Source organism: Amblyraja radiata, chromosome 2 (genome assembly GCF_010909765.2).
Source record: "Amblyraja radiata isolate CabotCenter1 chromosome 2, sAmbRad1.1.pri, whole genome shotgun sequence".
Lineage (NCBI taxonomy): Eukaryota > Metazoa > Chordata > Chondrichthyes > Rajiformes > Rajidae > Amblyraja > Amblyraja radiata.
In genome coordinates this window covers 9525217-9547524 of record NC_045957.1, presented here as the reverse complement: position 1 = coordinate 9547524, position 22308 = coordinate 9525217, and the positions used below count along the sequence as shown (strand labels likewise).

The window sequence follows — 22308 nt, the reverse complement described above, 5'->3', positions numbered from 1 at the left end:
TCTCCTCTTTCAGTCTAGATGAAGGGTCTCTATCCCAAATGCGATCTGTCCATTTTCCTCCCCAGATGCAGCCTGACCTGTTGAATTCCTCCAGCCATTCACCTATTTTTGCCAAATCCCGAGCTTTTGATATAATCAGACTGTGCTGGTGAAGTTTCAACGGTGCAGTAGATGGAACTATCTTCATTTTTCATCGGATAGGTCGAGTAACTTACATCCTTTGTGCACCATCCGCAATCCTTTCCAATGCGTATACATTCTCCACATGATGATGCTTTGGCTCCCAAACACTCACTAGGATCTGTAACGTGAAAGGAAAATTCAGACCTCAGCAATGCATATTTTACACTAACGGCAAAGGAGTTAGTAGTGGCCTCTAGGAGGAGAGGAACCCCCCTCCCCCATGTTCCCCTGTCTCCATCAATGGTGTGGATGTGCAGTTTACCAAGGAGTACAAATACCTCGGAGTTTACCTGGACAGTAAACTGGACTGGTCCAGGAACGCTGAGGCCCTGAACAAGAAGGGACAGAGCCGGCTCTACTTTTTGAGAAGGCTCCGCTCCTTCAACGTCTGCAGTAAGATGCTGCAGTTGTTCTACCAATCGGTGGTAGCCAGAGCCATCTTCTTCGCTGCCGTGTGCTGCGGCAGCAGGGCGAAGGCTGCAGATGCCAACATGATTAACAAGCTCGTCAGGAAGGCTGGCTCCATCCTGGGGGGGAGGTGGACTCATGGGAGGTGGTCTTGGAGGGGAGGATGCTCCTCAAACTACAGAGCATCCTGGACAATACAACTCACCCCCTCCATGACACACTGGTCAACCTGAGGAGCACCTTCAGCAACAGACTGGTTCTACCAAGATGCAGCACAGAACGCCACAGGAGATCCTTCTTCCCTGTGGCTATCAAACTGTACAACTCCTCCCCCTTCCGTCATGGGGTAGACTAACATCCGTCCCTTCTCCATCCTTCCCCTGTCCAATCTTTGCACTTGCCCAATCCTTTCCACTCGTCACTTTAATTTCATGTTTCATGTATCTTGCTGACAATAAAGGAAATCTAATCTAATCTAATCTTGTTGTGTTTTATGATTGTTGGCAGATCAATTTCCCTCCTGGGATAAATAAAGTTCTATCGTATTGTATCATGTCGTATTGGATCTCATTTTGTGCAATAATAATAATAATAATAATAATAATAATAATAATAATAATAATAATAATAATAATAATAATAATAATAATAATAATAATAATAATAATAATAATAATAATAATAATAATAATATATTTTATTATCATTGCACATAAGCTCAACGAGATTTGGGTTTGCAGCTTCCATCCGATGTCATAACATAAATAACTAATAACATTTAAATTTAGATACCCCGAGAACATGGATTGTAAAAAGAACAGTGAAATAGTCAAAGGTACACAAAATTGCTGGGGAAACTCAGCGGGTGCAGCAGCATCTATGGAGCGAAGGAAATAGGCGACGTGACGTTTCGGGCCGAAACCCTTCTTCAGACTGATGGGGGGTGGGAGAAAGAAGGAAAAGGGGAGGAGGGGGAGGAGCCCGAGGGCGGGCGGATGGGAGGGTGGGAGGAGACAGCTAGAGGGTTAAGGAAGGGGAGGAGACAGCAAGGGCTAGCAAAATTGGGAGAATTCAATGTTAATGCCATAAGGACGCAAGGTCCCCAGACGGAATATGAGGTGCTGTTCCTCCAATTTCCGCTGTTGCTCACTCTGGCAATGGAGGAGACCCAGGACAGAGAGGTCGGATTGGGAATGGGAGGGGGAGTTGAAGTGCTGAGCCACCGGGAGTTCAGGTAGGTTTTTGCGGACTGAGCGGAGGTGTTCGGCGAAACGATCGCCCAACCTACGCTTGGTCTCCCCGATGTAAATCAGCTGACATCTAGAGCAGCGGATGCAGTAGATGAGGTTGGAGGAGATACAGGTGAACCTTTGTCGCACCTGGAACGACTGCTTGGGTCTTTGAATGGAGTCGAGGGGGGAGGTGAAGGGACAGGTGTTGCATTTCTTGCGGTTGCAACGGAAAGTGCCCGGGGAGGGGGTGGTGCGGGAGGGAAGGGAAGAATTGACGAGGGAGTTGCGGAGGGAGCGGTCTTTGAGGAAGGCAGACATGGGGGGAGATGGGAAGATGTGGCGAGTGGTGGGGTCACGTTGGAGGTGGCGGCAATGGCGGAGGATTATGTGTTGTATTTGGCGGCTAGTGGGGTGAAAGGTGAGGACCAGAGGGACTCTGCCCTTGTTGCGAGTGCGGGGATGGGGAGAGAGAGCAGTGTTACGGGGTATGGATGAGACCCTGGTGTGAGCCTCATCTATGGTGGCGGAGGGGAATCCCCGTTCCCTGAAGAACGAGGACATTTCCGATGCCCTGGTGTGGAATGTCTCATCCTGGGAACAGATGCGGCGTAGGCGGAGGAATTGGGAGTAGGGGATGGAGTCTTTACAGGGGGCAGGGTGGGAAGACGTGTAGTCCAGATAGCCATGTGAGTCAGTGGGTTTGTAATGTATGTCGGTCAGGAGTCTGTCCCCTGCGATGGAGATGGTGAGGTCAAGGAATGGTAGGGAAGTGTCGGAAATCATCCAGGTGTATTGGAGTGCCGGATGGAAGTTGGTGGTGAAGGGGATGAAGTCAGTCAGTTGTGTGTAGGTGCAGGAGGTGGCCCCAAAGCAGTCGTCAATGTAACGGAGGTAGAGGTCGGGGATGGGGCCCTGGTACGTCTCGAACAAGGACAGGGAGTGAAATAGTCAAAACAGTTCAAACAGAGAAAGGGTTGATGTTCTTGACATCGAGGGTGTTTCAAGGAGAAAATGATCATAATATTCTATAATTTGACATTGAGTTTGAAAGTGACGTGATTCGATGAAAAAATTGGGAAATCCGAATTAAAGGGAACTATAAAAGGTGTGAGGGGAGAATTGCCTGTGTTAATTGAGAGAATATATTGAGGGATGTGATCGTGGACAGACTACTGTTAGGATTCAAACAAAAATGATACGTTTCACTGAAGTGTAATCTTACAATAGGAAAAAAAAAACAAAAGGAAAAGTAATTTTCCCGTGGCTAAGAAGAATTAGTGATAATTCAGCCCAAAAAGGGTCTCGACCTGAAACGTCATCCATTCCTTCTATCCAGGGATGCTGCATGTCCCGCTGAGTTACTCCAGCATTTTGTGTCCATCTAACCTACAAACCTGCCCATCTTTGGAATGTAGGAGGAAACCGGAGCACCCGGAGCAAACCCACGTGGTCACGTGGAGAACGTACAAACTCCGTACACACAGCAGCAGGAGTAATGTACACACAGGACAACGTAGAGCAGGCAAGTGGGGACTATTACAGATCAACACATGATCTGTAATGGTTGGCATGAACGCCAAGGGCTAAAGAGTCTGTTTCTGAGCTGCTCATCTCTATCTATATAATTAAAAGTCTCATCTTGACCGCATTCTGTCTGCGCTGTATATTGATTTTAGAAAAAAATACTACCCTGTATCACTGTGATTTTTGGCCATCTTACTCACAGTCCTCCTCCGCTGCGGCAGCCCTGATGATTTTTCCAATCGATGAAAAATAAAAAAGTTATGAAGGTAACGTCCCTTCCGGGGGGGGGAGGGGGGCAGGACTATAAAACCCCGAATGCCTGGACGTGAGTCAGTCACTCTGGAAGATCTAGAGAGAGAGGCCACAACTGTGATTCTGCTGTGAGTCAACTGAACTGTGAGTCTACTGAGCTGTAAGTCTGCACTGTACTTGCAATAAATGAGTTGTTAGCCCTTAATGAAAATAAAATGAGTTGTTTGGCCTGCCCTGTGCTTGAAACTAAAATGGCAATGGAAATGAAATGAAAATGAAATGAGTTGTTTGGCCTGCCCTGTGCTTGAAACTGAAATGGCAATGGAAATGAAATGAAATGAAAATGAGATGAGTTGTTTGGCCTGCCCTGTGCTTGAAACTGAAATGGCAATGTAAATGAAATGAAATGAAAATGAGATGAGTTGTTTGGCCTGCCCTGTGCTTGAAACTAAAATGGCAATGGAAATGAAAATTAAATGAGTTGTTTGGCCTGCCCTGTGCGTGAAATTGAAATGGCAATGGAAATGAAATGAAATGAAAATGAAAATGAGATGAGTTGTTTGGCCTGCCTGAAACCACTAATTTCGGCCCACAAGGCCCCTATTAGCCGAGAAACCAGTCCCTTTTGCCCAAAATGCCCGTAGTAACCCTGGAAGAGCATTTTGGCCCAAAAGGCCCATGCCAGGCCAGGAAAAGTCCAAACAAAGTGCCTTTCACTGAGATTTCACTCAAACAAAATTGTCCCTTCAGCCCATCAGGCCTGTACTAGTCCAGGAGGGGTCCCTTTGGCCCATCAGTTCATATTCCCCCTGCACGTATTAAACCACACCCCAGTATTTTTCTCCCTCCCTTCATTGGCTCCCTGTGAGATCCAGGCCAGGATAGACATTTCTCCTTCATTGCTGTGATCTGCAGAAATAGATGAAAAATGGCTAAAATTGATTCTCCACCCTCTCCCCTTTCTCTCTTACAGTCTGTCACCTGTTTTGGGAAGGCTTTCTAGCAGTTTCTGAGCTGCCAGTCCACCAGGCCTGAGTGACTGAGCTGCCAGCCCACCAGGCCTGAGTGACTGAGCTGCCAACCCACCAGGCCTGAGTGACTGAGCTGCCAACCCACCACCACCATTCGGCCCACAATATCCATACTAGCCCTCTGGAAACCAGTCCCTTCAGCCCACAACCCCCGTACGAGCATTCCAGAAAGTCCCCCCCCCACTGGCCACCAATATTGGAATTGGTGGAAAGGTGGAATATTGCGTTGGGGGACCAACCCTCCCGTGTGAACATGGGATCCAACGGGTCCCACTTAGTCTAGTGACTCTATAAATGCCTGATGTCATTTGCAAAGAAAATGCTGGAATGTATACCAAAGTTTGTTACAGTAAAACACGGTGGTGCAGAGGTAGAGTTGCCGCCTTATAGCGCTTACAGCGCCAGAGACCCGGGTTCGATCCCGACTACGGGTGCTGTCTGTGCGGAGTCTGTACATTCTCCCCGTGACCTATATGGGATTTCTCCAAGAGCTTCAGTTTCCTCCCACTCTCCAAAGACGTGCAGGTTTGTAGGTTAATTGGCTTGGTGTACGTGTAAAAAGTGTGCAGGGTAGTGTTAATGTGCGGGGTTCATCATTTGGTGGGCCGAAGGTCCTGTTTCCACGCTGTATCTCTAAACTCTAACCTAAACTAAACTAAGAACACATTAAAAAAGAATAATAAAATTGAGCAGGGCCTATATGGATTTCTGAAAAGAAGATATGTTTGAAGATTTTTGTATCTGGTGCAATGGACAAGGAGGAACTAGTAAATGTACTGTATTCAGATTTTAGGAAATAATTCGATAAACTCTCACGCACAAAAGGCTGATCAATAAAGTTAGACCATAGTTAGAGTTGGGGTAACATACTGATTGGATAGAGAAATGCTCATTAAACAGAAGTCAAAGAGTAAAGAGTCTTTTCGGACCGAGATGAGAATTTTTTTTTCTTACAGAGAGTGGTGAATCTGTGGAATTCTCTGCCACAGAAAGTAGTTGAAGCCAGTTCATTGGCTATATTTAAGAGGGAGTTAGATGTGGCCCTTGTGGCTAAAGGGATCAGGGGGTATGGAGAGAAGGCAGGTACAGGATACTGAGTTGGAAGATCAGCCATGATCATATTGAATGGCGGTGCAGGCTCGAAGGGCCGAATGGCCTACTCATGCACCTATTTTCTATGTTTCTATGTTTCTATGTGACTGACTGAAACCAATTTCCCTCCGGGGGAAGTTTCATCGTATCGGATTTTTAAATTATAGCCAAGATGCTAAGCTAAAACAAAGCTGCTTTGCTTATACTATATAGCCAGGAATTAAAAGTACTACCTGAATGAACAAGACCCTGCCACATCGGGAAACAAATCAGCATTGTATTTATGATAAGCTTCAAATCCATCTGAAAGAAAAAAATAATATTGAAAGTTGCTTTATTACATTTATACATTAATTACATTTATTAATTACATTTATAAATTAATACCGCCTTTCAAATATTATAATCTTTGGATTAAAATACCAGATCAGCTTGGTTTACAAATTTAGAAATTGTATAATTTTCAATAAATAGCCTATGTTCAGGCTTTCACACCGTTTCTTTTTGGCTCTATTGTATGTTATTTTCACCCGTACTGATCAATGTTGCAGTTGTATAAGACACATTAAAATATTGTTTAAGAAGGAACTGCAGATGCTGGAAAATCAAAGGTAGACAAAAACGCTGGAGAAACTCAGCGGGTGAGGCAGCATCTATGGAGCGAAGGAAATTGACAACGTTTCGGGTCGAGACCCTTCTTCAGTCGACCCGAAACATTGCCTATTTCCTTCACTCCATAGATGCTGCCTCACCAGCTGAGTTTCTCCAGCATTTTTGTCTACCTTAGATTATTGTGTTCAGTTTTGGTCACCATGTCATAGGAAAGATGTCGTCAAGTTGGAAAATGGTGCAGAGAAGATTTACGAGGATATTGCCAGGACTCGAGGGGCCTAAGCTATAGGGAGATGTTGAGCAGGCTAAGACTCTACACCTTGGAGTGCAGGAGGATGAGCGTTGATCTTATAGATAGGAATGTTACAAAATTTTGAGACTTTAAAAATCAAGCCTGTAATTTATCCCATCAGATAAAGCATAAAAATAACTTTAATTTGATACCTAAGTCACTTTCATATCTTCAGTATTAAAAAAAGGTTATGGTCATTTTTTTACTCGGAAATTAGCATCTTGTTCCCTATTGCTTTTCTATTGACAACACAAAAGCTGTGATCGAGGACAGTCAAAAGCCCATAACTTTCTTAAAAATTAAGAGTACTGAATGAAATTTTCAGTTATTATAGATTGAAGCATTCTGAAACAAATATGAAACATCTTACTTGGATGACCTGAAATTAAAGCATATAATTAGTTAATTACATAATTGTAGCTAATTACAAAATTGACCGTTGTGACGGAAATAGTAATAAACACCCAGACTGCCTTGAAAATTCAAAAATGTGATTTCCTCACGATCAGAACTATAATATTATTATATTATATGCTGTAAGTTCATAACAGATAGGTAAATAAATTACAATTTCTAGCAATAGACCAAGTCTTTATGGAGAAGATCTGGTGCATTGGCATATCTGGTAGCTGGTACATTGACATATCATAATCAGTAGCATCATCATACTCCTCAGATTGTAACCAATAAGCAACTTTGTACACCTTGTTTTTCCTCAACTTTTCAATTTTGGCATTGTAAACTACAAGTTTTTGCTCTTCAAACCACGTATGACATGCCTTTCTGCCCACTACTTTCCCATTAAGAATGTCCTGTAGATCATCACATTTGGAGTAGTCCAAATTCGGATAATCTCTGCGGATGCTGTCTAAATCAGTCTCTTTTGCTGAGCATTTGGATTGACAATTTTGCGTTTCTTCTTCGGACACATCTGTTTAAAATGTAAAGGGAAAAAAACACTGAACAGCATTAACATAAACAAGTTATTATTTGCAGTTTTAGGGAAAAAAAGGTAGAAATGATAAAGTTAAATGCTAAAACAAATAATAAATACCCAACAAAAAATTCATATTCATCAGTTTCATCAAATCGATTAAATTCATCTAATCAATTAAATTCATCTAAATTCAATTACTAGATCTAAACACCTATCCATTTCTTAAGAAAAGGCTAATTTTTTAAATAGCCTAAGTATCCAAATAACAAATAACAAACTGATCCCTTTCACACAAGAATTCACAATAAAACATGATTTTTTTAAATCTCACTTTGTCATGAATTTATATGTCAAATGGAAGGAATTTAATGTTTAATTCCCATAAATTAATCCAGAAACATCCACGCTCAAGATAAACAAAATCATTATTTTTTGCACAATACATCTGACTAAAATTGTACTGTGAATATTTAGTATGAAAATATTGATCATGGATGGACAATAACACAACATATAGATGATTTAGATGTTCTCATTACATGATTGTGCAAAAAGCAAAATCATATGTTAAATAAACGACATACCTTTTGTTTTGTCCTGATATTGATATCCGTGATGTTGAAGGCGTTGAAGTCGTTTTTAGTCGCGTTTAAGTTCAAATCCAGTGACGCAACTGGTCCAGGCAATTTTTTTTTTTAAAAACTGGGAAGGGAAGAGGCATTCGATGTTTTCTTCTTCAGCTCGCAGGGCCGAGGTAACTCCCTTCTCCAACAACCAATAAAAACCTGGCAATTTAATCCTGCCCCCCCCCAAAGCCTCCGGAATCGCACGCACAGGCAGTGGCAGAGCTGGAGCGCCGCTGATGGTAGGTTTTATAACAGCGCTAATATTTTAATAGAGGTCTATAAAATCACGAGAGGAATAAATCGTATGAATATTGACTTCCCTCTCTCTCCATCCCTCCCCCATCCTAGTTCTCCGACCAGTCTGACTGTCCTCATTAAATTTTCCATTGTATGCCCCGTTGTCACCTTCCTTCCCGTAGCTAACTATGATCTGTTCTCCATTTTCCTTCATCATTGTCCCCTTTGATCCCTCGTTTTCACACCTTACCCTTCCATATATTTTGTTTCTCACTCCGAGGACTCTCAGTCTGAAGAAGGGTCTCGACCCGAAACGTCGCCTTCTATCCAGTGATGCTTCCAATCCCACTGAGTTACTCCAGCATTTTGTGTCTATCTACAGTACATCTTCTTTACTACCCTACCTACTTGTGTGGCCACTTTCAAGGATCTGCAGACTTGTATCCCAAATTCACTCAATGTCCCTAAGGGTCCTGCCATTTACAGTATACTCGTCCCCTTACATTTGGCCTCCCAAATTACAACCTCATACTTGTCTTGATTAAACACCATCTACCATTTCTTTGTTTATATCTCCAACCGATCTACATGCTTCTGCATTCTCAGGCAAGATTCATCACCTTCCTCAACTACACTGATTTTTGTGGCATCTGCAAACTCACTAATCAGCCCATTGATTGAGTTTAGTTTAGTTTAGAGATACTGCACGGAAACAGGCCCTTAAGCCCACCTTGTCTGCACCGACCAGCGATCCCTGCATATTAACACTATCCTACACACACTAGGGACAATTTACATTTATACCAAGCCAATTAACCTACAAACCTGTACGTCTTTGGAGTGTGGCAGGAAACCAAAGACGGGGAGAACGTACAAATGCCATACAGACAACACCCGCAGTCGGAATCGAACCCGCGTCTCTGACGCAGAAAGCACTGTAAGGCAGCAACTCTACTGCTGCGCCACCATGCCGCCCCATTGATATACATCACAAACAAATAGTAGAGAATGGTAGGGCTCTGGCAAGTGTTGTAGATCTGAATGATCTAGGAGTGCAGGCACATAGTTCATTGAAAGTGGCACCACAGGTAGATAAGGTGGTCATAAAGGCTTTTGGCACATTGGTCATCATCAGTCAGAGTATTGAGTATAGAAGTTGGGAGGTCATGTGCAGTTGTATAAGACGTTGGGGAGGCCGCATCTAGAGTATTGTGTTCAGTTCTGGGAACCATGTTATAGGAAAGATGTTGTGAAGCAGAAAGGGTGCAGAAAAGTATACTAGGAGCCAGGACTCGAGGGCCTGAGTTATAGGGAGTGGTTGAGCAGGCTATGACTCTATTCCTTGGAGTGCAAGAGGATGAGGGATGGTCTTACTGAGATGTAGGGTAGACGCACGGAGTCTCGTGCCCAGAGTAGGGGAATCGAGAATCGAGAACCAGAGGACATAGGTTGAATGTGAGGGGGGAAAGGTTTAACCTCATGGGTAACGTTTTTACACAAAGGGTGGTGGATGTATGGAACAAGCTGCCGGAGGAGGTAGTTGAGGCAGGGACTATCACAACATTTAAGAAGCATTCAGACAGGTACATGGATAGGACATGTTTAGAGGGATATGGATCAAACACAGGCAAATTGGGAATAGTGTAGCTGGGACATGTTGGCTGGTGTGGGCAAGTTGTACCGAAGGGCCTGTTTCCACACTGTATCACTCTATGACTCTAAATGCAGATTATAGTCCCTGAAATAAGTGGAATTCTGCAGATACTAGAATTACTTCCTCAAAACTTATGTATAGCGTATTGATTCTGTTTGGAAAGTAGCGAGTTTTATCTAAAAATATACCATTATCAATTACTTAAATACTTCCTGGAACAGGATTACATTTGACGTTAAGTATATCAATTCAAGTACCCTTACATTCTCCAGTCTAATTTTAATGTACGTGGAAATGTGTTCAAGGAAGCCACCTCACAGACCAGTGCACTGCATAAAAGATGAATAAACGGTCTGGCATGGTCGATATTTGCCTTCAAGCTGCCAACATTTAAACTGTTTCAGATGCCACTGAGTTTATTTGTATATATTTGGTTGAGCTGCTGCAGTCAAATTTCGATTCTATATGCGTGTAAAATCTGATCCAGTGAGTTCACAGCACTTTGGACAGACATTTCTCAGAATAGGGCCCTAAAATTAGAAAATGTCAAGTGAACGGCATCTACAGTGTGACCAACCGGCAACCGGACAAGGGGCCAGTAAAGTTGAATGTACCAGTGCCACAAAGTTTCAAAGTTTTACTAAAGGGCCTGTCCCACTTAGGTTAATTTTTAGGTGACTACAGGTGACTAGGCTGTCGCCACATGGTCGCCGTGGTGTTGCCTGTATGGTCGTGAGTAGACTCCTCAGTTGCCCAAAGAGTCGTAGCATCTTTCTGGTCGCTGCTGGATTTTCAACATGTTCAAAAATTTTCGGCGACAGTGGGTTGATGCCAATGAGCGTAGCTTGACTTCTCCTGACGTGGGCGCTGTCATAGGTTGTCGCCAGGTGACGTAGGTTGTCGCCGGTGCTGACTTCAGTGAAATCTATTAACGAATTGTCTATCTACTATCTACGTCAACAGGTACCGGTGACTGAATTGTCTTCAGTTGTCTTCAGTTGTCGCCGACAGGGTCGTAGCTTGTTGTAGCTTGTCGGGGGTGGACGTAGGTTGGCTTCGGTTGTCATAGCTTGTCGCGGGTGGTCGTGGGTTGTCGTAGGTGTGTTCGTAGGTGGACGTCCTAATGGGTCGCCGGATGTCGGTAGCTTGCCGTAGCTTGACATCGGCTAGGTGGTAGGTTGTTGTAGACATTGTCGTAGAGATTGTCGTAGTGGGGTGAGTCGCCATTTTTTCAACGACCTGCTACGACTAGGAGAGTCGCCTAAAAAATCGCCTAAGTGGGACAGGCCCTTTAATGCTATTTATAACAAGTTGGCTCTCCTTACAAAAGTAAAACCTGGGTACCAGAATTCATGAGATGCATGTCTGGGAAAGGCACGACTGCCAAGTCTAAACAGTGGGGAGAATGAAGACAATCCAGGATTTGGAATCTCCCAACATTTCATTGCCCACATACTAACTCAGGACATGGAGATTGAAGAAGGGTCTCGAGGCGAAACGTCACCCGTTCCTTCTCTCCAGAGATGCTGCCTGTCCCGCTGTGTTACTCCAGCATTTTGTGTCGATCATGGAATCCTTTATTTGTCATTCAGACCTTTCGGTCTGAACGAGATGTCGTTGCCTGCAGCCATACATGTAATAATAACAAAACACAATAAACACAAATTAACATCCACCACAGTGAGTTCACCAAACACCTCCTCACTGTGATGGAGGCAAAAGTCTTAGAGTTACTGTCTCTTCCCTCCTCTTCTCCCTCTGCGCTGAGGCGATACCCCACCGGGCGATGGTAAGTCAGTCCCGCGGTTCAAGCTCCGCTGCCCGGGGGTGGTCGAAGCTGCCGCCCTCCAGTCCAGCGGACGCAGCTGTTGCAACAGGTGCTCTGGAAAACAGGCACCAGCCTGTGACCTGCGAGCTCCCGACATTGTCCTCCACTGGCCCGCGGCCGAGCCCTGGATCCAGGTCGCCGCCGCCAGAACAACGCCTCAGCCGCCGGAGCACCGTCTCCGCACTGCACCGGGCTGCCCCCACGGGAGCACCTTCCAGCCGGGAGCCGGTCCGCCCTCACCGGAGCGCCTTCCAGCCGGTAGCCAGGCCACCCATACGGCAGCGTCTCAGCCCCGCACCGGGCTGCCCCCACGGGAGCACCTTCCAGCCGGGAGCCGGTCCGCCCTCACCGGAGCGCCTTCCAGCCGGTAGCCAGGCCACCCACATGGCAGCGTCTCAGCCCCGCACCGGGCTGCTCACTCGGGAGCGCCTTCCAGCCGGTAGCCGTGCCGCCCGCACGGGAGTGTCTCAGCCCAGCGCCGTCCGCCCTCACCGGAGCGCCGAGTCGTGCCGCTACCCGGACGTCACCACAGCTCGAAGACGGCCAGCCTCGCGTTGGTGAGTCCTGGCTGGCTCTACCTCCGGACCCTCGAGGTCGGTCGCAGGTTGGAGGCCGCCAGCTCCGCCATTAGGCCTCAGCGCAGACGGTGGAAGAGAAGGGGGATACGACAAAAAAGTCGCATTCCCCCGAAGGGAGAGACAGAAAGCCCTGTTTCACCCTCCCCCCACACACATAACACCACATAATAACAAAAAAAATTACTAAACTATACAAAAAAAACAACACAAAAAAGTAAAAAAAGTAAAAACAGACAGACTGCAGGCGAGCCGCAGCCGTATCACAGCGCCGCCACTTCCGGACCAGGAGAGTCGCCTAAAAAATCGCCTAAGTGGGACAGGCCCTTTAATGCTATTTATAACAAGTTGGCTCTCCTTGCAAAAGTAAAACCTGGGTACCAGAATTCATGAGATGCATGTCTGGGAAAGGCACGACTGCCAAGTCTAAACAGTGGGGAGAATGAAGACAATCCAGGATTTGGAATCTCCCAACATTTCATTGTCCACATACTAACTCAGGACATGCTCCCGACATTGTCCTCCACTGGCCCGCGGCCGAGCCCCGGATCCAGGTCGCCGCCGCCAGAACGCCGCCTCAGCCGCCGGAGCACCGTCTCCGCCCCGCACCGGGCTGCCCCACGGGAGCACCTTCCAGCCGGGAGCCGGTCCGCCCTCACCGGAGCGCCTTCCAGCCGGTAGCCAGGCCACCCACACGGCAGCGTCTCAGCCCCGCACCGGGCTGCACACACGGGAGCGCCTTCCAGCCGGTAACCGTGCCGCCCGCACGGGAGTGTCTCAGCCCAGCGCCGTCCGCCCTCACCGGAGCGCCGAGTCGTGCCGCTACCCGGACGTCACCACAGCTCGAAGACGAAGACGAAAACACAATAAACACAAATTAACATCCACCACAGTGAGTTCACCAAACACCTCCTCACTGTGATGGAGGCAAAAGTCTTAGAGTTACTGTCTCTTCCCTCCTCTTCTCCCTCTGCACCGAGGCGATACCCCACCGGGCGATGGTAATTCATGGATTCACGGGTATCATGGAGATTGAACCCTGGGTTTCCCTTGAGTTACGGTGCAGAACTGAAACTTCCTTTGCTACAATCACAGACTTAAAGGTGCGCCAAGCAGTGGCAAAGGTTAGAAGAGAAATTAGATCTCCCCATGAATGCTATTGTAGCACTTGTGAGCAGCTGGATGTCTCTTATAGAGATCTGGAAGGAAACTAGTTTGATCCTGGCGTGAACTGAAAGGCAACTCCTCAGCCAAAGTACAGACCAGGCAGAATATTTGCCAGTGTCTTCAAAGTAATTTGTGGTTGCAGTCCAACCTGCACTGGTTGGATGATGGATTTCAGATAAAGGAAGAGATTAAGATTCAGCTGCTTCCAGGAACTTATGTCCTGCCAACATTTACAGTAAAAATCTCACACAAATAAAAGCCAGCAGGTGATATTTTTAGACTAAAATATTCAAAAATAAAATTCTAGAACAAATAGTAAAGTCAGGCAGCATCGCGGGTGGTAGTGCGGCCCACACTGATGAACGATGCATTCTATGCTCGCTTTGAGCAGAAGGCCAACAGAGCGATGACAACCATCCCGACAGCCTCCAATGTACCTCTTCCCAGGGTCAGTGTTGCAGAAGTTAGATGGACCTTCCCGAGGATGAACCCACGGAAAGCAACTGGAATTCCAGATGGAATACCTGGCTGCATTCTTAGGAACTGCGCCCAGGACCAACAAGCTGGTATGTTCATGGACATCTTTAATCTCTCCCCACTCCATTCTGAGGTTCACACCTGCTTCAAGACGACCACTATAATCCCGGGGCTCAAGCCTTAATGACATCCGTCCAGGGGCCTTGACATCCACCATCATGAAGTGGTTTAAGAGGATGGTTCCATTCTAACAAGCAAACGTGATCCACTGCAGTTCACCTACCGCCACAGCAGGTCCACAGCTGATACCATCTCCCTGGCCTACACTCATCCCTGGAACACTTGGATAAGAAGGGCACCTACATAAGACTCATATTCATAGACGAGGCTCTGCTTTCAATACCATTATCACATCCAAGCTCATCTCCAAACTCACGGTGACAGAGTCAGCACTCCCCTCTGCAACTGGATCCATAACTTCCTGACCAACGGACCACCATCAGTGAGGATAGGGGACAAATCATCCTCTACCATAATCCTCCACACTGGTGCTCCGTAAGGATGTGTTCTCAGCCCCCTGCTGTACTCCTTGTACACCCACCACTGTGCAACCAAATATCAATCTGACTCAATTTACGCATTAGCAGACGACACCACCGTAGTGGGCCGGATATCAAATAATGATGAGACAGAGCACAGGAAGGAGATCGAGAACCTCGTAACCTGGTGCCAAGACAACAACCTCTCCTTCAACGTTAGCAAGTCAAAGGGGATTGTGATAGACTTCAGGAAGCAAAACACACGTACCCCGATATCTCCGAAGTGGAGATGGTTGATAACTTCAAGTTCTTCATTTGTCCTGGACCAGCCAAATCTAAGCAATGGCCAAGAAAGCACATCCACGCCTCTACTTCCTCAGAAGGCTTAGAAAGTTCAGCATGTCCCCCAACAACCCTCACCAACTTCTACAGATGCGCTGTAGAAAGCATTTTATGGGGATGCATCACAGCCTGATTTGGGAAACGGCTCCATCCAAGACCTATTACAAGCATGAGGTGCAATAGTAATTTTAAAAATAAATAAATAAATAAATAAATAAATGGTATCAGGACCTGGCAATGGGAGGTAAAACAACAAAAACTTGGTTGGTAGTCCCCTTTCTGCGGAGTTTAATGTTATAATAGAGCGAATGTTCCTAATTTCTTTTTCTTTCTTTTCTAGGGTCTACTTTCTTACTTTACTTCCTTCTCTAACTTCTTTTCTAAGGGGCTTTCTTTTCCCAACACTCTCTTGCACTTCACGACTCTTGCGCACTTTCTTTACTTTCCTTACTTCTATCTTTTTCTTAAAGCTCAAAAAAATGATGCGGTACAAAAAATGTATTAAGATATAAGTGTTGTGTATTATTGTAATTTACCGTACTTCTAATAAAAATAATTTAAAAAAAATTAAAAAAAAGAAATCGCAGAGAGTTGTGGACACAGCTCAGCCCACATGCAAACCAACCTCCCTGCCATTAACTCCATCTACATTTCACGCTGCCTCGGCAAGGCCACCAGCATAACCAAGGACCAGTCTCACCCTGGTCACTCCCTCTGTTCCCCTCTCCCATTAGGCAAGAGACACAGACGTTTCAAAATGCATACCTCTGGATATAGGGACAGTTTCTGCCCAGTTGTTCTCAGGCAACTGAACTATCCTTTCACCAACTAGAGGGTGGTCCTGACCTATCAACAACCACACTGGAGACCTTCAAACTATCTTTCATCGGATTTTACCAGACTTTATCTGGCACTAAACATTATACCCTTTATCCTGTATTACACTGTGGACGGTTCGATTATAATCATGTATAATCTTTTTGATGACTGGATAGCACACTCAGAAGAATGGTCTTGACTTGAAACGTCACCTATTTCTTTTTCTCCTGAGATGCTGTTTGATCCACTGAGTTACTCCAGCTTTTTGTGTTTATCATCTGTTCAATCCAGCTTCAATAGTTCCTTCCGACAGCTTTACACTGTACCTTGGTATGTGACAATAACAAAGTGAACTAAATTCATTCTCAAGCTGCGCATTGCAGGATGGCCTGGCTTGATGTGAGCCTTCTCTTGAACTGATACAGCCGGGTATGTTACTGCTGCTAACACTGTGTAGAGTTCTTGACCCAGCGATGATAAAACAACAGTAATGCACATCCAATGCCAAGATGATGTGTGAAATGCAGAGGTGGAAATGAAGAACGGAGCACACCCCAGAGAGGGGCAGGGACTGAAAACCTGGCCAACCAGCTGCTGTGTTAACCCCACCTCCCAGCCTGAGACTAGCCAACCTGTCTGAATAGACTTTATCCCAGCACACAAGAAATTGTTCAACAGACTGGTGCAGCAAGCAGACTGAATCTCTCGTCTCCCTTTCCCCTGACTCTCAGTCTGAAGAAGGGTCTCGACCTGAAACGTCACCTATTCCTTTCTGCCGAGACGCTGCCTGAGTCTCAGTTTAGTTAAGAGATACAGAGCGATACAGAGATACAGACCCCTGCACCGACCAGCGATCCCCGCACACTAACACTATCCTGCACACACTAGGGACAATCTTACATTTGTACCAAGCCAATTAACTTACAAACCTGTACGTCTTTAGAGTGTGGGAGGAAACCGAAGCTCTCGGAGAAAACCCACATGGAATTATTCCAGCTTTTCGTGTTTATCTTCAGTTTAAGCCAGTGTCTGCAGTTCCTCCCTATACATCTTGAGCTGCTGCTTCACAGCTCCAGTGACCTAAGTTCAATCCTCAGACTCCAGTACAGTCTGTGTGGTTTGCATTTTCTTCCTGTGATGGCCTGGATGTCTTAATAATAATAATAATAAATTTTATTTAATGGGCGCCTTTCATACATCTCAAGGACACCTTACATAGTAATCGGAATAAAAACATATAATCGGAATTAAACAAGTAATTAAAGACATCACAGTGACACAAATTAAAAACAGAATTCAATCCAAAAACAGAAAATCAAAAACACAGTGTGAAAAGAGAGCAGCGGCAGCCAAAGCGCGCCAGCGTCCACTCTCTCTTCACGGCAGCCATCTTGGACACAGACCTACAGGACTACAATTTGACAAAAAAATCATCCCCCCACAGTGGGTAGCACTGTGGAGGAAGGCACAATGTCCAGTCCCCACCCCATGTTCATCCCAAAGTCAGGCCTATTGAGGCCACCGCAATTGCCTGTACGGAGGCCCGATGTCCCTGGCCGTTCTCACCGGGTGGTCTTGCCCCGGCGTCGGGAGAGTCCTTTCGGCGGCTGGGCCACTTGGAACGGCCGCTTCTTGGTTGGAGCCCGCAGCTGCCGAAGCCGACAAGGCCGCGCCGGTTTGGCGCTCCCAGGCTCCAGATGAAAAAAGTCGGCGCCCCGCTCTCCGCACTGCCGCCTTGCCGCCTCTACGCACGCCGCCTCTCCGCTCCGCAGACCCGCAGCCCGGAGATGTTGCTCACGGCGGTCCAGCTCGCCAGAGCTCCAGCGCGGCGACCCAGGCAAGGCATCGCCCGCTCCACTCCGCTCCGCTCCAGCGCTCCAATGCTGTGCCGCCACCCAGGCCGAGGTGCTGGGTGGTTCCCCGCCAAGAAACGGCGCTCCAAGCCCGCTGGTAGGCCATGAGGACGGGTCGACGGGCAGCCCGGAAAAAAGGCTGCCACACCGACCAGGTAGGGACCTATAAATAAAGTAACACCTACCCCCCACATTAAAAGACCATATCCCCTACAAACAAAAAAACAGGACTCACTAAAAACTATTAAAAAAAAACGAATTTAAGACGGACGGCTGCTGGCTAGCAGCCGTTCACCAAGATGGCTCCTCCTCCTCCACCTTAAGGGTGCTTTGGTTTCCTCGCACCATTAAACAAAGACATATGGATTGATAAATTACTTGGCCAATGTACGTAATTCCCTTAGAAGGGGCGGTAGAATCTGGGGGAGTAAATGATATTGCGGGGATAATAAAATGGGCTTCATGCGACGTTAGTGTAATATCGATTGTAATCATGTGTTGTCTTTCTGCTGACTGGTTAGCACGCAGCAAAGGCTTTTCACTGTACCTCGGTACAAGTGACAATAAACTAAACTCAACTAAACGAAACTGTAAAGCTTGGTTCTGTGCTGTTTGAGTCCCTTGCTCTAACTGACTCCTCATCGATAACATTTCTCGATGCAAAATCATTCAAGGAAGGTGGTTTACATACAATTTATTTGAAAATGAAAAGCACCGGCCTGAGCAAATAAAATAAGCACTTTGAACATTTCAAAGCAGTAGCTGAGGCTCTGTAAAGCCCACAACCACGGGGTGGGATTATACTTGTTGTTGCTTTTAGCGCTGCAAACTCTGCAGAACAAAAAAGGATTATGCAATTTGTAGAACAATCTCACCAGCGATCCAGTGAGTGAAGGGCCTGTCCCACTTGGGCGTCATTTGCACGTCACGCAGATGGCGCGCGAAGATTTTGTACATACTAAAATCCTAGGGCACCGCATGTGACCGCGCGTCACTGCCTACGTCACCACGCACCATGCGCACCCTGCGCGCGTATTGCGCACCATGCATGCATCACGTGCGTTGTGGGTCGTGCGTCGTAAAGCGCAAATGACGCCCAAGTAGGACAGGCCCTTAAGAATGGACGTTACCTGCTATGGCACACGTGCAAAACTTTTGAAAAGAAAAAGAATTGAGATTAAAATATGATTAATAGCTGATATCCCCACTGACTGGAAACCATTTCCAAGCACTGAATCCAAAATAGAACAGAACAAATGAAGAAAATATGTCTGACTGTGGCAGCAGTTTGTACTCTGGCAGTACGACGCGCAATAAAACGTTTTTCTGGCACAGAATGTGCATAACACTCCATCATCGAGCAGTGAAATTGTTTCCATATAAGGTCAGAACTACACGATCTGATCAAGGGTCATTCTTTACCGCCCCCTTAGCTTCCTTTAGTTAGTAAAAACATTGAAGCTATTAGCAAACATGCTGGGGGAGAGGGAGGACAGTCTACATTATGATTAGAAGAATACAGTATGCTATATGTATATGTGTATACTGTATATATATAAAATATATATATGTGTGTGTGTGTGTGTGTGTGTGTGTGTGTGTGTGTGTGTGTGTGTGTGTGTGTGTGTGTGTGTGTGTACATATATGTAGATATATGTAGATCTGTAGATCAGTCTGAAGAAGGGTCATGAACCGAAATGTCACCCAATCCCTCTCTCCAGAGATGCTGCCTGTCCCACTGATTAACTCCAGCATTTTGAGTCTATCTTGAGTTTAAACCAGCATCTGCAGTTCCTTCCTACACACACGTATATATATATATAAGGTATATAAGGTAGACACAAAATGCTGGAGTAACTCAGCGGGATAGGCAGCATTTCTGGAGAGAAGGAATGGGCGACGTTTTGGGTCGAGACTCTTCTTCAGACGGGGATACATATACACACACACACACACACACACACACACACACACACACACACACACACACACACACACACACACACACACACACACACACACACACACATATATATATATATATATATGTGTGTGTGTAAATTCATCAATCTTGCAATTGTGATTCTTTAGAATGTCACAGTTTGTTATTGTTACAGATGAGTTTTAACAGATTTTCAAAAAGAATGTCAGTCATTTCCTGTTGATGTTTTCTCTCTATCTTGCATCTTGATAAGCTGACCCCCACTAACAACAGCAGCAGAGTAGTTTGCTGCAGTGAGTGTAAGGTTTTGGCATATAAATTATGCTACTGGCCTAATGAGCCAAGAAAACCTAAACTGTCAAAATCCAAAACTTGAGATCAATGCCACAGTGGCAGCTATGGAATTTAAGTTCAGTTGATAATTTGTAACCTTCAAAGAAAAGCAACTTAGTACAGCGATACAGAGCGTAATCAGGCCCTTCGGCCCACCGAGTCCGCGCCGACCAGCGATCTCCATTCACCAGCATTATCCTACACACACTGGGGACAATTTACTACTTTTAGTGAAGCCAATTAACCTACAAACGTGTACATCTTTGGAGTGAGGGAGGAAACCGGAGCACCTGGAGAAAACCCACACGGTCACGGGGAAGGTAAAACTCCGTACAGACTACACCCATAGTCAGGATCGAACCCAGGTCTCTGGCGGCATAATGGCAGCAACTCTAATGCTGTGCCACCGTCAAGATGATGACCACAAAAGCCCACCTGGTCTCCCAATGCCCTTCAGACATGACATCCTTACTTGTAGATGGACAAGAAATGCTGGAGAAACTCAGCGGGACAGGGATGAGAAGGAATGGGTGACGTTTCGGGTCGAGACCCTTCTTCAGAACTGAGAGTCAGGAGAGAGGGAAACGAGATACAGAAGAACAAGTAAGGGTACAAATCGAAGATAGACACAAAATGCTGGAGTAACTCAGCAAAACAGGCAGCATCTCTTGAGAGAAGGAATAGGTGACATTTCAGGTGGAAACCCCTCGGGCTTGCGGCATCCCTCTCGAGGACGAGCTTCTTGGCTGCGCGGTGGGTGAGCCAGGCCTGCACCTGGCGGACAGGCACGGCATCACGGACTGGGGTTGGAGCAGTGTAGGACGGAATTGCAGATGCTGGGTTTAAACCAAAGATTGACACTAAAGGCTGGAGGAACTCAGCAGGTCAGGAAGCATCTCTGGAGAGATGGAAAGGGTGACGTTTCGGGTCGACACCCTTCTTCAGCATCTTACCAGCATCTGCAGTTCATTCCTACAAAGAAAGAACTGTGATACATTTCCTCTTCTGGATGGTGTGAGCCTTAAAGGGGAATCTACACGTGATGGTTTCCCCTGGACCTGCTGCCCTTGTTTTTCCGAGTGACAGAGATCGTGGGTTTCAACAATTAACTTCATATTTCAAAAATGTTCAATTTCTTTAGTCAGGGGGTGGCAAATCTGTGGAATTCATTGCCACAGAAGGCTATGGAGGCCAAGTCAGTGGATATGTTTAAGATAGATTCTTGATTAGTACAGGTGTCAGAGGTTATGGGGAGAAGGCAGGAGAATGGGGGTTAGGAGAGAGAGATAGATCAGCCATGATTGAATAGTGTAGTAGACCTGATGGGCCAAATGGCCTAATTCTAATCCTGATACTTATGACCTATGACCCTGCAGCATGTGAGCAAGCGAATGGCCTAATTCTGCTCCTACCTCTTATGACCTTATATCTACCAGTCAAGGTACATCAATCAAGAATGTAGACACACAAAATGCTGGAGTAACTCAGCAGGACAGGCAGCATCTCTGGAGAGAAGGAATGAGTGACGTTTTGGGTCAAGACCCTTCTTCAGCCACCCATTCCTTCTCTGCAGAGAGGCTGCCTGTCCTGCTGAGTTACTCCAGCATTTTGTGTCTACCTTCGATTTAAACCAGCATAGAAACATAGAAAATAGGTGCAGGAGTAGGCCATTCGGCCCTTCGAGCCTGCACAGCCATTCAATATGATCATGGCTGATCATCCAACTCAGTATCCTGTACCTGCCTTCTCTCCATACCCCCTGATCCCTTTAGCCACAAGGGCCACATCTAACTCACTCTTAAATATAGCCAATGAACTGGCCTCAACTACATTCTGTGGCAGAGAATTCCAGAGATTCACCACTCTCTGTGTAAAAAATGTTTTTCTCATCTCAGTCCTAAAAGATTTCCCCTTTATCCTTAAACTGTGACCCCTTGTTCTGGACTTCCCCAACATTGGGACCAATCTTCCTGCATCTAGCCTGTCCAACCGCTTAAGAATTTTGTACGTTTCTATAAGATACCCCCTCAAACTTCTAAATTCTAGCGAGTACAAGCCGAGTCTATCCAGTCTTTCTTCATATGAAAGTCCTGACATCCCAGGAATCAGTATGGTAAACCTTCTCTGTACTCCCTCTATGGCAGGAATGTCTTTCCTCAGATTAGGAGACCAAAACTGTACGCAATACTCCAGGTGTGGTCTCACCAAGACCCTGTACAACTGCAGTAGAACCTCCCTGCTCCTATACTCAAATCCTTTTGCTCTGAATGCTAACATACCATTCGCTTTCTTAACTGCCTGCTGCACCTGCATGCCTACTTTCAATGACTGGTGAACCATGACACCCAGGTCT

General features: G+C 46.0%; 1 protein-coding gene across 2 annotated transcripts in view; it reads right to left on the bottom strand.

Moving 5' to 3' along the window:
• LOC116986433 (integrin beta-1-like) overlaps nucleotides 1-22308 on the bottom strand; it is a 136216-nt gene that overhangs the window by 107079 nt on the left and 6829 nt on the right. The window contains exons 1-3 of one of the 2 annotated variants that reach the window (XM_033041979.1): nucleotides 8148-8465; nucleotides 5956-6025; nucleotides 216-301 (exon numbers count right to left, since the gene is read on the bottom strand). In XM_033041979.1, coding sequence (XP_032897870.1) covers nucleotides 216-301; nucleotides 5956-6025 — 156 coding nt within the window. In that variant the 5' untranslated portion in view covers nucleotides 8148-8465. Of the gene's footprint in view, nucleotides 1-215; nucleotides 302-5955; nucleotides 6026-8147; nucleotides 8466-22308 lie in introns of those variants that run through there. The other variant, XM_033041972.1, reaches the window with a different exon arrangement.